The sequence below is a fragment of the Herpailurus yagouaroundi genome, unplaced genomic scaffold (genome assembly GCF_014898765.1).
Source record: "Herpailurus yagouaroundi ecotype Mexico unplaced genomic scaffold, PumYag 220, whole genome shotgun sequence".
Lineage (NCBI taxonomy): Eukaryota > Metazoa > Chordata > Mammalia > Carnivora > Felidae > Herpailurus > Herpailurus yagouaroundi.
Window position 1 is genome coordinate 4,292,346 of NW_024412451.1, and position 15,303 is coordinate 4,307,648.

The 15,303-nt window shown below is 44.8% G+C and overlaps 1 protein-coding gene across 1 annotated transcript; it reads left to right on the forward strand.

Annotated features, from left to right (window-relative positions):
- Positions 1 to 1,644: 1,644 nt before the first annotated feature.
- ELSPBP1 (epididymal sperm binding protein 1) lies at positions 1,645 to 15,303 on the forward strand. The gene is given in 7 exon segments (XM_040457556.1): positions 1,645 to 1,729; positions 3,353 to 3,384; positions 3,387 to 3,420; positions 7,638 to 7,775; positions 10,878 to 11,024; positions 12,757 to 12,915; positions 14,893 to 15,303. Coding segments are annotated over 7 exon segments (735 nt in total). The 5' UTR covers positions 1,645 to 1,662; the 3' UTR covers positions 15,051 to 15,303.

Sequence of the window (15,303 nt, forward strand, 5' to 3'; positions counted from 1 at the left end):
AAAATAGAATTTGACATTCAAAAGTTTGCCTGGAGAGCTCTGGTATGAACAAGGATTTGGGTGGACATTTCTGGACTACTTAGTGTCCCACAGCAGCTGAGAGCCCAGTCTCTGGTGTTAGGTTGTTGGGGTTCAGCTAAAAGCCCCAGCACTTATGAAGTTTGTGATCCTCAGCAAGATGCTTAAGCTTTCTGTGCGTCAACTTCCCCAAATGCGTAATGGGGGTTATATTAGTACCTCCCTCTTTGGGCTACTGTCAGGATCATAACGAATTTAGAATAGTGTATAGTACTCAATGAGTATTACCTGCTATTGTTTATGATCTCAGTTAATCATCATCACAAGCCTAAGTGGTAAGGTTAGCACCCCCATTTTTTTAGAGGAGGAAGCTGAGGCTTGGAGAACTTAAGTAATTTCCCAAGGTCACCCAGGTGGTAAATGGTGGAGTCAGGATTTCAATCAGGACCAGCTAGTTTCTGCAGTCAGAGGTGGGTCCAATTCTAGAGTCTGAACCACCAGCCAGAGTGAGAGCCATGAGTAGGTGGGCAGTGAATGAATGAGATATCACTCAGGAAAAAGCAAGTTTAGGGCTTGGTGCTGTAGTTAAGAATAACAAGAGAAATCGGAAAGACATTCCAATGTGTAGCAGGAAGGCAAGTGAGAGAGTGTGTTCTGAGACCCAGGTGCTCAGTAATGCCACCTACCTGTTCAAGGACCTGAATCGATGGCTTTGGGATTTTTTCCCCCAATGGACCATTCAGATTTGTTATTAAGAATTGGGGCCATCTGGTGTCTTTCCTGAGCTGCCTTATCTTTGCCTTAATTACTCATAAACCCAACTAACAATTTACAGTGGAAATGCCCTTTCACATCAGTATCTCATTGGACCCTCACAGCCTCTCCCGGAGGCAGGAATTATTAACCTACACTTCTGCAGGCGAGGGAACAAAGGCCCATAGGAGGGAAGCAGTTTATGAAGCTTGAGAACTCTGAAACTTGTGTAGACAGGTCTGCAGTGGAACCCGAGATCTGTCCCTTACCATCTGTGGTGTTTGGGCAAGTTACTCAACTTCCCAAACTGTGTTTTCACTCTACTGTAAAGCAAAAATAATCACCCCTGCTCCTTAGGTTGTTAGAAGTGGCATATAGTAAGCACTTAATAATTTGTAGCCAGGGGCACCTGGGTGGCTCAGTCGGTTCAGCATCCGACTTCAGCTCAGGTCATGATCTCACAGTCTGTGAGTTCAAGCCCCGCGTCAGGCTCTGTGCTGACAGCTCAGAGCCTGGAGCCTGCTTCCGATTCTGTGCCTCCCTCTCTCTCTCTCTGCCCCTCCCCTGCTCATGTTCTGTCTCTCTCTGTCTCAAAAAATAAATAAAAACTTAAAAAATATATTAAAAAAAATTCGTAGCCAGCAGTAGAAGCAGTGATAGAAGCGGAACCTCAAGACAAAACCAGGTCACCAGTTCCAGCCCTGGGTTGTTGTTTTTTCTGGAGAACAGCACATCTTTCTTTCCTGTAAGAGGGAGTTACTCTTCACTGCCCTCTGGGGATAGAAAGTAAAAGGGCATGACACCAAACCTGGCAGTTAGTGGAAGAGGAAGGGGCCCCGCGAGAACAAAATTTTTGTTTTCCTTCAGTCCAGAAAGAAGAGGCCAGTTGCAATGAATCGATGGTCCGGTTACCTGCTGGGATGGATGACCTTCCTCTACATCTGGGAGACAAGTGGAGGTGAGGGTACTGGGCAATGTTGGGGAGGATTTGGAAACCGGGCCAAAGTAAAGATTCCTGGATTCAGGTAGGGAGGAGATAGAGAGTCATCTGCTTCTGGACTACCTTGAGCGCGGATAACTGAAACCATGGAAAGAGAGACCGTGGATAAGCCGGGGACTGCTGTGCCCAGGACACAAGCACCATGTGAGATGCTCAGCACGCGTGGTAGGGAAATGCGAATACGTTAATTGAAAGGGGGAGGGGCTCCATAATTCCAGTGGACTGAGTCCTCAGACTGCAACTTGGACCCTCCCTTTCCACTCTTTTTCTTAAATTGAGGTAAAATGCACAGAACATAAAATTTCCCCTCTTAACCGTTTTGAAGTGCACAGTTCAGTAGAAGTACACCCACAGCGTTGTACAACCAATAGCCATGATACATCACCTGTACTCAAACAATGCACGTTTCCCCCGCCCCCAGCCCCTGGAAACCACCAACCTGCTTTCTGACACCATGAATCTGACTGTTCTACATACCCCACGAAAGTGGAATCAAACAATACTTGTCCTTTTGTGACTTTTATGTCCCTGAGCATAACGTCCTCAAGATTCATCCATCCATTGTATGGCCTGTGTCAGAATTTCCTTTCCTTCTAAGGCCGAATAAATATTCCACTGTGTGTGTGATACATACTATGGACATACCACGTTTCATTTATCCATTCATCCATGGATGGACGTGGATTGTTTCTACCTCTTGGCTGTGAACAATGCTGCTGTAAACATTGGGTATTACAAATACTTCGCGGGATATAACAAGGAGTGGAATTGTTGGGTCACATGGCAATTCTACGTTTATTTTATTTTATTTTATTTTATTTTATTTTATTTATTTATTTATTTTGAGGAACTGCCATACTATTTTCCAAAGCAGCTGCACCATTTTGTATTCCCATCTACAGTGCACAAGGGTTCCAATGTCTCCACATCCTTGTCAATACTTGTTGTTTTATGTTTAAAAGAAAAAAAGTAGGGGCTCCTGGTCGGCTCAGTCGGTACAGCGTGTGACTCTTGATCTCGAGCTTGTGAGTTCGAGCTCCACATTGGGTGTAGAGATTACTTAAAAATAAAATCTTTAAAATTTTTTTTAAATATTTTTTTTTGAGACAGAGAGAGACAGAGCATGAGCTGGGGAGGGGCAGAGAGAGAGGGAGACACAGAATCCGAAGCAGGCTCCAGGCTCCGAGCTGTCAGCCCAGAGCCCGACGCGGGGCTCGAACCCACGGACCGTGAGATCATGACCTGAGCCCAAGTCAGACGCTTGCCCGACTGAGTGACCCAGGTGCTCCTTAAAAATAAAATCTTTAAAAAAAAAGTAGCCATTCTAGTGGATGTGAGCCTACTTCTCAATATATCTAGGAATCTAAATTAACCACCTCAAGATGGTATGGTAAACATGGAAGGAGAACAAAGAGACACTCTGTGTCATAGTTCACTTAAGCTATGGCGAAACATTCTCCACAATTAAAATCCTTTTCTGCCTGATGAGCCCTCTCCCTTCAATAAGGCTCAAGAAACACTTGTTTTCATGCCCTTTAATTCCATGAAGTCCTTTTTGAATGACCACATTCTCTATTCCAGAAATTCCTAAGCTGAGGTCACTGGGCTAGCACTAGAGTTCATGAAACCCTGGCTCCGTATGTCAAAGGGTGTGTATTTATCAGGGTAGTGAGGATAGCTATTGTAACAGAGAAGCTCCAAACTGTTAGCAGCTTAACACAAAAAATTTATTGCTTGTTCCTACAAAGTCCAATGGGGGAGCATCTGGTTAGCAGGGATCCATGCACCTTCCACCGTGGGGCTCCACCATCCCCTAGGGTTCCAGGGTCCTCTGTGGATTCTTTGCATGGAGCTGGTAGACGAGGATCAAGAGTCTTATGATCTTGAAGGACAAGGTTTTTTTTGGGGGGGGAGGGGGCAGGAAGTGATACCCGTCACTTTCTCCCACTTCCATTGGCCAGAACTCACAGGGTGCTTAGCTGCAAGGGAGTCTGGGAAATGTAGTTTTTGGCAGTACCTTTGAGAGGAAGATGAAGCTGGTTTTGAACACACAGCAGTCTCTGCCACAGGGATGTATGGACATTTTCCTAGAGAGAAGATCTGGGTTCTCAAAAGAACTGACAAGTCCTGAAAAGGCTAAGAAGCCACATTTTATTCAGACAAGGAACAATGCCAGCTTTTCCAGTTAGTGTCTCTTTCTGGTCATACCTTCCTGAGACCACATCCATATTCCCGTGGTGAGACTTGGTATCCCTAAGTCTCCTCTGCACATAGTTACGGACTAATTTATTCAACACACATTTGCCGAGTGGTTCCCGAGTGCCAGGCACTGTGCTATGGGCCAGAAACATAGCAACAAATAAAACTCATGCCCTGCTCTCGGGAGAGCTCACAGCAAGTGGGAGTGATAGACACATAAGCAGATAATTATATTCTTAAGTATTCGGTAAGTACATTTATAGAGATCATCTCAGAGTATTATAAGAATGTGGAAGAGTATTAATCCAGGCTGAACCAAGTCGTATGGATGAGAAGCAGGGAGTAAAGAAAAGAGCAGGATGAAGGGCATGAGCCAAATGCCGAAGACGAGAAAGAACGTGGAGGAAGGTCGAGGAAATGTTAATCAGGCAGTGAGAACAGAGAGGTCAGCAGGGCCCGGATTATGGAGGATTTTAACCCAGTTAAGAAGATGAGACCATCTGCTGGATTACTTTGCAGATGGCTAATAGTATCTATTATGTGTTGGTTTGTACTAATAAGTCCCAAGGATAATCTTAATCCTGTGTACAGGGGCATCTGTCTGCCCTCCCCTCGCCACCAGCATCACACATACTGGTGGTGCCCATGACTGAGCATTATTGATGACGATGGTGATGGTGATGGCGATGATGACAGTTAACGTTGGCCGAGGAGCAGCCATGTTCCGGGTCCACTTCTAAACACTTTCCAGATATTAACTGCTTTCAACTTGGTCTTCAACCAAGACCACACAGTTCTGAGAGCCAGGGGTGGACAACGCAATGTGACTTAAGGACCTCCACTTGCCTCAGCCCATTGGCGAAGCTCAAAGATGGCAGTCTGCCTTTTCTGCTGTCTCCCAGCCTCACCCCTGTGATGGCCCAGGTCAGATTATACAGGATAAGAATCTGATCCAGAGCAAGAGATGGAGGTTCCAGGTTGAAGACAGAGATGATGTCTGGTTCATCCGTATTAGTAATAGACTGACTATCCCTAAATGTCAGTGGCTGAACTCAGTAGGGTTCATGTCATCTAGAACTTCAGTGTGGATGTTTCATGGGAAGCCACTTGTGTTGTGATTCAGAGACACAGACCCCTTCTGTACTGGGGCTCCACCATCCCACAGGGCCTCAGCGTACTTTGCAGGGTCCTCTTTCTCAGACTTTCTCAACCTGGGCACTGTTGACATTTGGGACCAGATGACTCGGTTCTGGGACATGTGCATGGTAAGGTGTTTAGCAACATCTCCAGCCTCCACCCAGTAGGAACCAGTGGTGCAGCTTCCAGGTCGCCCTTCTCCCAGTTGTAACAACCCGAAATGTCTCCAAACATTGTCTAATGTCTCCTCCACTGAGAACCACTGCTCTATGTCCAGCTGGAAGAGGAAGTAGGGAGCATAGGGTTCACCAGGGACTTTTCTGAGCGAGGATCTGGAGAAGATCATTTCTACCCACGTTGCATGAGTTGCAACTGAGTCACGTGGCCCCACCTATTAGGCCGGAAAATGGGTTCATTTCTACCCACATTCCATGAGTTGCAACTGAGTCACATGGCCCCACCTAACTGTTCAGCCGAAAAATGGGTTCTCGCTAGGAGTCCAGAAAGAAAAAAGAAGATAGGTTTGGTGAGTCCATGGAAGCTTTGCCTCACCATCTTTGGAACATGAGCACACACACACATGCACACACGTGTATGCACGCACATCCATAACCTATCAGAATATCTTAGTCATAGTATCCATAATTATGTCTTTGAGGGAGGGAGAAAAGGAAGGAGGGAATGACATGATGAAGGCAGGGAGAAAAGCTGTGATCCTGGACCAGTAGATAAAAAAAAATGCTGGTTCTCATCCCAGTTCTCAAAAAAGGGGGAAAAAAGGTATTAAGTTGAAATGATTCCTTATCTTACATGGGTATTCACTTTCTCCTCCACAATGTGGGCTAGAATAGCATTTCTTTCCCTTTCTTTAAAATGTTTTATTTATTTTTCAGACAGAGGAGGGGCAGAGAGAGAGGGAGACACAGAATCTGAAGCAGGATCCAGGCTCCCAGCCGTCAGCATAGAGCCCGACGCGGGGCTCAAACTCACAAACTGCGAGATCATGACCTGAGCCTAAATCGGACACTTAACAAACTGAGCCACCCAGGCGCCCCACTTTTCCTTTTTTTTTTTTTTAAAGTTTATTTATTTTGAGGGGGGGGGAGGGGCAGAGAGAGAAAGAGAGAGAGAGAGACTCTCAAGCAGGCTCCACACTGTCAGTAAGGAGCCTGATTCGGGGCTCGAACTCACGAACCAAGAGATCATGATCTGAGCCAAAGTCTGATGCTTAACCAACTGAGCCACCCAAGCACCTGTAGAATAACATTTCTTAAGATGTGTTTCAGGGAGGGGTACCTGGGTGGCTCAGTCGGTTAAGCGCCGGCTTCGGCTCAGGTCATGATCTCACAGTTCATGAGTTCGAGCCCCGCACCAGGCTCTGTGCTGACAGCTCAGAGCCTGGAGCCTGCTTTGGATTCTGTGTCTCCCTCTCTCTCCGCTCCTTCCCCACTTGTGCTCTGTCTCTCTCTGTCTCTCAAAAATAAATAAACATTAAAAAAAAAGGTGTGTTTCAGGGACCATTAGTCTCCAGCACTATTGAGGAGTGGGGGGAAAGGACAATTCAATATAATCCATACGCCTCCTGCTAATTCAACACTCATTTGCATGCTGACCCTTCTGATGAGTCCTTTGTTAAAGAAACGGGTTTAGCTTTCTTTCACGTGACATTTTCTGAGCTCATTCCATTCTGTCAGTTCTTTCTGAAGCATCTACTATGAGCAAGTCACGATTCTAGGTTCTGAGGATACGTTGTGTCAAAGACAAAGTCCTGTCCTCACACAGAGGAATACAAAAAGTACCCCTCAGTATTTGCCACATCTGCATGCCACCAGCACTATCATTTACCCAACCTTCTTGAAATGTACTCACTTGTCTTCACTTTAACACCTTTATCTTTAAAGAATAGTTAACATTAGCTCTGTAATCTGTAAGCGTTACTAACTTGCCATAAATAGAAATTGCACACAAAAGTAAATGCTATGAAAAGGAAATCTTATTCCTAAATTCTATTGGGTGCAACAATAAGGCTTTAAGCCTGGGTCCTGCCCTGTTTTTTTTTTTTTTTTGTTTTGTTTTGTTGTTGTTGTTAAAAAGGGAGATTATTAAAAATTAGAGGCATGGTAGAGAAATACTCGCATTAAATTGAAGTCTTCTCTTTTGTGTAATCAGAAGGATTGAAAAAAGCATTGAAATGTGAAATTGTTTTCTGGTCTGTGTTGCAGCATTATTTGACGTGTGTCGCTCCATTACCTACTGCGATGTCATGACCCGAGAGTGTCTGGTGTGACATTGACGGTGCTCTCATGGTCTGGAGGAAAACTTTATTCCAGTTGCCTTTATGATTTATGAGAGTCTTTCCCTGTGCTCTTGGTCTCCACGTAAACTGGACACACCCTTATTTGTCACAAGAAAGTTGGATGCCAACACTGCATGTGTCACCTTCAGAACCACCCACGAAAACCAAAGCAAGACTCACCCTTGGCTCATTCATTTGTGATGAAACCCTTCTATTTGTCTCTCTCTCCTCCAGGTCAGAAGGACTCATGTGTGTTTCCCTTCGTCTACAAGGGGTCTACTTACTTCTCTTGTATCAAAACCAACAGCCTGTCCCCTTGGTGTTCGACAAAAGCCGTTTACGATGGACAGTGGAAGTACTGTATGGAGGAGGGTGAGTGATGCCATGCTGTCCCCTCAGCCGACCTCCTCAAACGATGGATTATAAAAGAGAATGTGTGGATGTGTAGAATGTGATCATATTTTTGAAGACGAGTTACGACATCTGTGTGTGTGCATAGAAAGTGCGGAGGCCACATACGGGATGCTAACAATGGCTAACAATATGACAATGATAGTGTTAAAAATGGTGCTTTCTGAATGAAAGAGAGGTTACAGGGCCACAGGGAACCACTGTATTCTTTGTCTCTTTCCTAATTTTCTAAATTAATAAGGAAAAACAGACAACAAAGTGTAACAGAGAAGGGATTTGACAGACTCTGTTTGCTGCTTCTCAAAGCCCAAGACATTTTTGACAATTAGATGATTTCTAATTTTTCTGCACAGGACAAAAGGCATTTTGTTTGTTTTAACCAATATCCTGTTGTTGGACATTTTAATTGTTCCTACGAGCAGCCAGATTTTGAATATTTAGGATTTTCTTTTCACTTGTATCACTGCTCTTGACTCTGTTAGATCAAAGGCTCCCTTTGATAATAAGTATAACAACCCTTTTACTATCCTGAAATAAAATGTATACATAACGTTACCTATTCCAAATTCATAATTTCAGAATAAATCAACACAATCCCTTAGCTGCAATATAAGACAGAAATAAAACAAAATAAATTGATAATAAAAAGCACCATGATCATAACTAACCTAAAAAGATATTAAAAGGTGGCCAGAGGCTCATACCTCCAAGAGGAATCTCTTTGATTAAATGACTACAAAATGACTACAAAGAAGCCCCATTACACTGGGGGTGGGGTGGGGAACAAAAAAAAACAACAATAAAAACAAAAACCCAAGCTTGGAAGCAATACCATCTCTAGTTGAAAATATCGCTCTAGTTTAAATGATGCAAATCAGGATCTACTGGTTGAAATTGAACCCGAAAATTAGAAACAAACTTTTTTTTTAATTTCTAGAAAAGAGGTCCCCAAACATGCTTAAGACACACAAGAGGAGACAAAACTCTGCCCAAAGTGCGGATACAGACACAATCAGGGTCTAGAGATTTAACAGCCTGCATCTGATTAAACCTCTTTCAGCCAATCACAGAGGGCTCCTGTATAGATGGTTTGCCATTGGCATCGCCTCCCTCAGCCCTGGCTTCTGAACTAAGAACTGCTCTTTGGACCCCTAGTGGTGGGTTTCTCGCCACCTGTGAACAGCCCTAATTCTTTCCCTCCTACCCCTCATGTAATCCACCAATTAGCCTGTTGGTTCTACCTTCAAAAATCGATTCTAGCTTCAGTTTCTGGGAAGGAGCTGCCTCCACTGCTCCTATCCTTCTCCAAATCACCATCAGTTCTCCCCCCCCCCCCCAAATTTGTTAACTGGGCTCCTCAAATCCCCCCCCACCTCCCTCCAAATCAATTCCCCACACATCAGTCAAAGTAACCTTTTCGGAATGTGAAATCATGGAACGCTACTCCCCTGCCCCTGCTTGTGCCCCTGCATGGCTCACCAGCACACTTAGAAGACTATCCTGAGCCCGAAGAGCCAACACAATCCTGAGAAAGGAAAACAAAGCAGGAAGCATCACACTTCAGACTATATTACAAGTTATAGTAATAAAAACAGTATGGTATTGGCATAAAAACAGACACATGGATTAATGGAGCAGATTGAGAGCCCAGAAATAAACCCATGCATATATGGTCAATTAATTTATGACAAAGGAGCCAAGAATGTGCAAAGGGGAAAGAATGATCTCTTCAATAAGTGGTGTTGATAAAACTGGACAGCCGCATACAAAAGAATGGAACCGGACCCCTCTCTTATGCCATACACAAGGGTCAACTCAAAATTATTAAAGACTTGAATCATAAGATGCAAAACCCCAGAACTGCTACAAGAAAACATGGGGGTAAGCTGGAAGACATCAGTCTTAGTGATGGTTGTTTGGGTTTGACACCAAAATCAAAAGCAAAAATAAACAAGTGGCACTACATCAAACTACGAAGCTTCTGTGTAGCAAAAGAAGCCATCAATAAAATGATAAGGCAACGCAGGGAATGGAAGAAAATATTTGCAAATAATATACCTGATAAGGGGTTAATATCTGGAACGTCCAAAAGAACTACAACTTGAGGAAAGGAGAAGGAGGAGAAGGAGAAGAAGAAGGAGAAGGAGACACCTCACCTTGGTCTGCAAAGCTCTACAAGACCTTGCCCTTCTCTGTCCTCACCTTCTTCCACTCTCTTCCTTGCCTGATGAGCTCCAGCTACAATGGCTGTCATGCTTCTTGAATATTCTGAACTCCTTCCTGTCTTGAACCCTTCCCACTTTTATTCCCTCTATCTGGACCTCAATTCCCCCAATTTTTGCATGGCTGGCTTCTCCACATTGTGCAAGCCTCTGCTCAAGTGCCACCTGCTCAAGGAAGGCTTCCCTCATCCCTTCATCTATGACAACCCCTCCATCACCTCCAAATGACCCTGATTCCCTCACTGAGTGTGAGTAAATCCACCCACTATAAACATAATGTCCAAAACCATATTTGTTGTACTATTTGTGGTGGGAAATTCAATCTATGAAAGTTGCAATAAGGCACTAGCACCTGGATGGTAATGTTACTATATTTTACTTCACTGATATTTGACTTTTTTTCAGTAATGGCAACTTTTTTTTTTTTTTTTTTTTTTTTTGTATGCCAAGATCTTGACTTCACCTGTTGGTCGTAAACCATCAAAATTCTTTGTCTTGACTTGATTCCTACAGGTCTGTTGGTGATTCTAAGAGATTCATTTTTAAGACACTGAAGTAGATTAAGTTTGTTCAGCAGGTTGGGGGGCGGCGTTGTTGAGGTTGGGAGCCCTGTTGGGGGAAGCTTTGAGCATGAAAGTACACAAGTAGGCTTTCTTTACAACATGCTTAATAAAGTGAATGAATAAAATATCTTTAAAACTTGATGCTTGTCCTGTATTTTGATGGCTGACGGATGGATGGATGGATAGATCGATGGATGAATGCATGGATGGATGATTGAGTGACTGTTCTGTGAATGACTAGAGAAAGTCAAACCACTCACAGACTCCTTTCCATACAGATTACCCACGATGCATCTTCCCCTTCATCTATCGAGGAAGGTACCATAACAACTGCATCACGGAGGGTGGCTTCTTCAGAAAGCTGTGGTGTTCCGTCACCTCCAGCTTTGATGAGAAGCAGCAGTGGAAATACTGTGAAACAAATGGTAAGGCACTGGAGCAGGGATGGGGGTTTTGGTGGGGAGACGGGTGGGGGAGAGCAATGATCATTCTGAGGGGATGGTGGCATGGGGGAGAGCAGAGCATTGAGAGCAATACTTCTAGAAACTAAGTGTGTTCTTGGAGAATACATTAGGACAACCACAGGAGACAGGAATGTCCTAAGGCCATGTTCCCCCGAGTGCCTAATGTCAGCATGGAAAATCTAGTTTTCCTAAGAACCAGTACCATGGGCTGCAGTCCTGACATTGGTTTTCAACTATTTCTATTGCTAGACTTGGCAATACGTGGATTCACCCAGAGCTGGACCCTACCTGCATTTCAAAGTGGCTTCAGATTTCATCTTAATTCTATGCCTACTCTTATTCTTAAAATTTTTTTTTAATGTTTATTTTTGAGAGACACAGAGAGAGAGAAACAGAGTGTGAGCAGGGGAGGGGCAGAGGGAGAGGGAGACACAGAATCCAAATCAGGCTCTAGGCTCTGAGCTGTCAGCACAGAGCCTGATGTGGGGCTTGAACTCACGAACTGTGAGATCATGACCTGAGCCAAAGTCGGGCGCTTAACTGACTGAGCCACTCAGGTGTCCCTTAACTTATTCTTTTTAAAAATGTTTATTTATTTTGAGAGAGAGAGAATGAGCATGAGTGAGGGAGGGGCATAGAGAGAGGAGAGAGAGAGTATCTCAAGCAGCCTCCATGCTATCAGTGCAGAGCCCAATGCAGGGCTGGATTCCATGAATTGTGAGATCATGACCTGAGCTGAAATCAAGTCAGATGCATAACTGAGTGAGCCACCCAGGCATCCCTACTCTTAACTTTTTTTTTAATTTTTAATGTTTATTTTATTTTTGAGACAGAGAGAAACAGGGCATGAGTAGGGGAGGTGCAGAGAGAGAGGGAGACACAGAATCCAAAGCAGGCTCCAGGCTCTGAGCTGTCAGCACAGAGCCTGACGCGGGGCTTGAACCCACCAACTGTGAGATCATGACCTGAGCCGAAGTCGGATACTTAACCGACTGAGCCACCCAGGCGCCCCTACTCTTAACTTCTTAATGACCTCCATTCATTCTGGAGCCCTCTCTGTATTAGACTCTATATACCACATCCCACTGAATGTTTCCATAGAAGCCCTATGAGATGCTATTTTTTCCACATTCAATAAGTGGTCGCAGTAAAATTAAATCCTGTCCAAGGTCACACTCCTAAGTGATGTCAGAGTTGCATTTGAATGCAAGTCCATATGGCTCTGATGCCCCTGCTCCCTCACCAAACAGTGTTGCCTCCATTGAGATGAAAATTCACGTGAGGCACCTATCCATGAGCACACTTATTCCTGCTAAAGCCTTATTTATGTTTATCCCTTAGCACTCAAAAAACCATAATGCCATATAAAACCTTGAATTTTATCTTTGTCGTAGCCATCCATCACTTGTATCCTTAACCCTAAACCAACGTTAACCTTAGATCTCACGATAACTCCGTTGATGAAGCCTGCAGAGCAACTCTGTTGTAAATGGTGTGGTTGTTGATGGCTTGGGTTCTCACTTACACGCAAAGTGGATGGAAATAATAACATCACCAGGAACTGAACTGGAGCATGTTCAATGCCGTGTTGCCTTTCCTGAGATAAAGCATGGCGCCTACTTGATGCATGATACATGGAAGCTCTTTTTGTTATCTCTTCTTGTCCCTGTGACCTTTCCATCATTATTTTCAGAGTATGGGGGAAATTCTTTCAGCAAGCCCTGTGTCTTCCCCTCCGTCTACAGAAATAGCATGATCTTTGAATGCATTGAGAGTGAAAGCAACAGACTGTGGTGCCCGACCACGGAGAACATGGATGAGGACGGGAAGTGGAGCCTCTGTGCCGACACTAGTAATACGGGGAAGGGGGCTGGGTGGACATAGGCAGACTCCTTCACTCAATTACCCAGCAAACACTGACTCCAGCCCTACTGCGTGCCAGCCACTGTGCTGGGCGGTGGGCATGTGGTGATGAGTAAGACGGAGTCCCACCCTCGTGGATATCTGATGAGCAAATAGCACGAAAAATACGATAGCGTGATGGGCAAGATGCGGGCCGCTTAAGATCCACGAGAAAGGGGTCAATATAAGGTTTTCAAAATGTGAAACACCTAAGTACTTGCTTGCACAAACATAGAGTAAATCCACGCTAAGATTTAAAAAAAAAAAATTGCTAATAAGGAAATAACAAGGATAGTGAAGCCAATTCGAGGGACGTTTTAAGAACTACATAAAGTCGGTGAAAAGAATGTTGAGCTGAAGCAAGATTGTTAAGTTAGCCACCCAATCTGGTAACACCTAAAGGGCAATCAAGGGATGCCTGGCTGGCTCAGTTGGTGGAGAATCCAACTCTTGGTCTCAGGGTCATGAGTTTGAGCCCCACATTGGATATGGAGCCTACTTAAATACATACATACATACATACATACGTATTAAATACATAAATAAAAATAAAATAACACAAAGGGCAATCAAACCTTTGGGGTTGTCTACCAGACAGAAATTATCAGCATCTTTACCAAACAAAAATCATTCACAATGTATCAATCTTTTACAAGTTACAGAGTTGGGGCCTCCAATCAATAGCAGGTAGTAAGTCAGATAAAGTTCTATTTCCCTAGAGCAGGGGCCTGCAAACTCTCTCCTGCCTATGGGCTAAGTCTGGGCCAATGTTTCTCTTGGCCCCCAACCCAACTTTCTACACAGTTGAAAAAAGTCCGAAGAAGGATCCTATTTTGTGACGGGCAAAAATTATACGAAATTCAAATCCCAGGGCCCACATATAAAGACTGAGGCTGTATGAGGCACGAAGCTAAAAATAACTACCATCTGGCCCTTTCTAGAAAAAGTTTGCTGACACTGAGCTAGAGAACCAGATGGCCCTTAGGGACTGTTTAGACAGTGCTTTAGGAGGACATAAGTTCAGGATCTTTTGACCCCAATTGTGTGTTTTGGATAATTTTTTTAACAAAGGAAAACAAGTGTACATTTGGTGGGTGATAAGGGAAGAAGCCCACGAGGAAGAAAAATAGAACATTTCTCTGTAAATGTAACCTGATGGGTCCCCATAAAGGACATCCCAGGCGGCCTGGACTTCAGGACCCTGGACAGCTCTTCAGCACTAGGCGCGTTTTGCTCCAGAGCTGCGCCGCACAAGCCCGGCCCATATTGATTTGGGTTCCAAATCCACTTCAGCGAGTGGAGAATTCGCACATTCAGGATCTGTGAATGAAGACGACTCCCTGCAAGATGTCCTCTCCGCGCTTCCCACTTGCTTCCCTGGCTCCCCTGCTGACATGACGCTGTCCTCCTCTCTCCCACTGCCAGGACCCCTTGTGCCCCACGCTGCCCTTGTGCCCCATTTCCACACCCCACAGAGCTAAACTCCAATAGCTTCCCAGGGAAGAAAACCCCTCTGGCATTTAGGATTAAGTCAGTATTTCCTTCCTCTAATGGGAGTCTCTGAGCAGACCCATGGGCCATGTGGACCCAGTTTTTATTTAAACAATTTTTAATGTTTATTTATTTTTGAGAGAAAGAGAGAGAGCGTGCACTCACCCGCGAGCAAGCAGGGGAGGGGCAGAAAGAGAGGGAGACACAGAATCTGAAGCAGGCTCCAGGCTCCACACTCTCAGCTCAGAGCCCGACACGGGGCTCGAACCCACGAACTGTGAGATCATGACCTGAGCCAAAGTCAGACACTTAACCGACTGAGCCACCCAGGTGCCCCGACCCAGTTTTGATTTTAGAGGGGGCTCTGAAGTCTAAGCCTTCATCCCAGCATCAAGGCACAGGGGTAACCACTTTCCTATCCCCTTCTACTCCCTAGGAATTTCTTCACTGGTTCCTGGCTTTCCCTGCCACTTCCCATTCAACTACAAAAACAAGAATTATTTTAACTGTACCAGCAAAGGATCAAAGCACAACCTTACGTGGTGTGCAACCTCTTACAACTATGACCAGGACCACACCTGGGTGTACTGCTGATGCAAAGGTGAGGTGCATAGCATACCTGGGCAATGCCGCTGTGAAGGTGACATCCGTCCCTTCCAGCACGATTCGCTGGGGTTGCCAGCAAGGTGAGCTCCCTGTCCCAGAGATGAGGTGAAGTGGGGGTGGGGGAGGGACGGGGACAGCTTCCCAGATTAGTAAGAGGTGGATGAACCATTTTGGACCCAGAAAGGTGCCGTGCCAAGTGTTAGGTCTGGGAAGTCTTGGGTGTGCAAAGTAGGAGAATGGA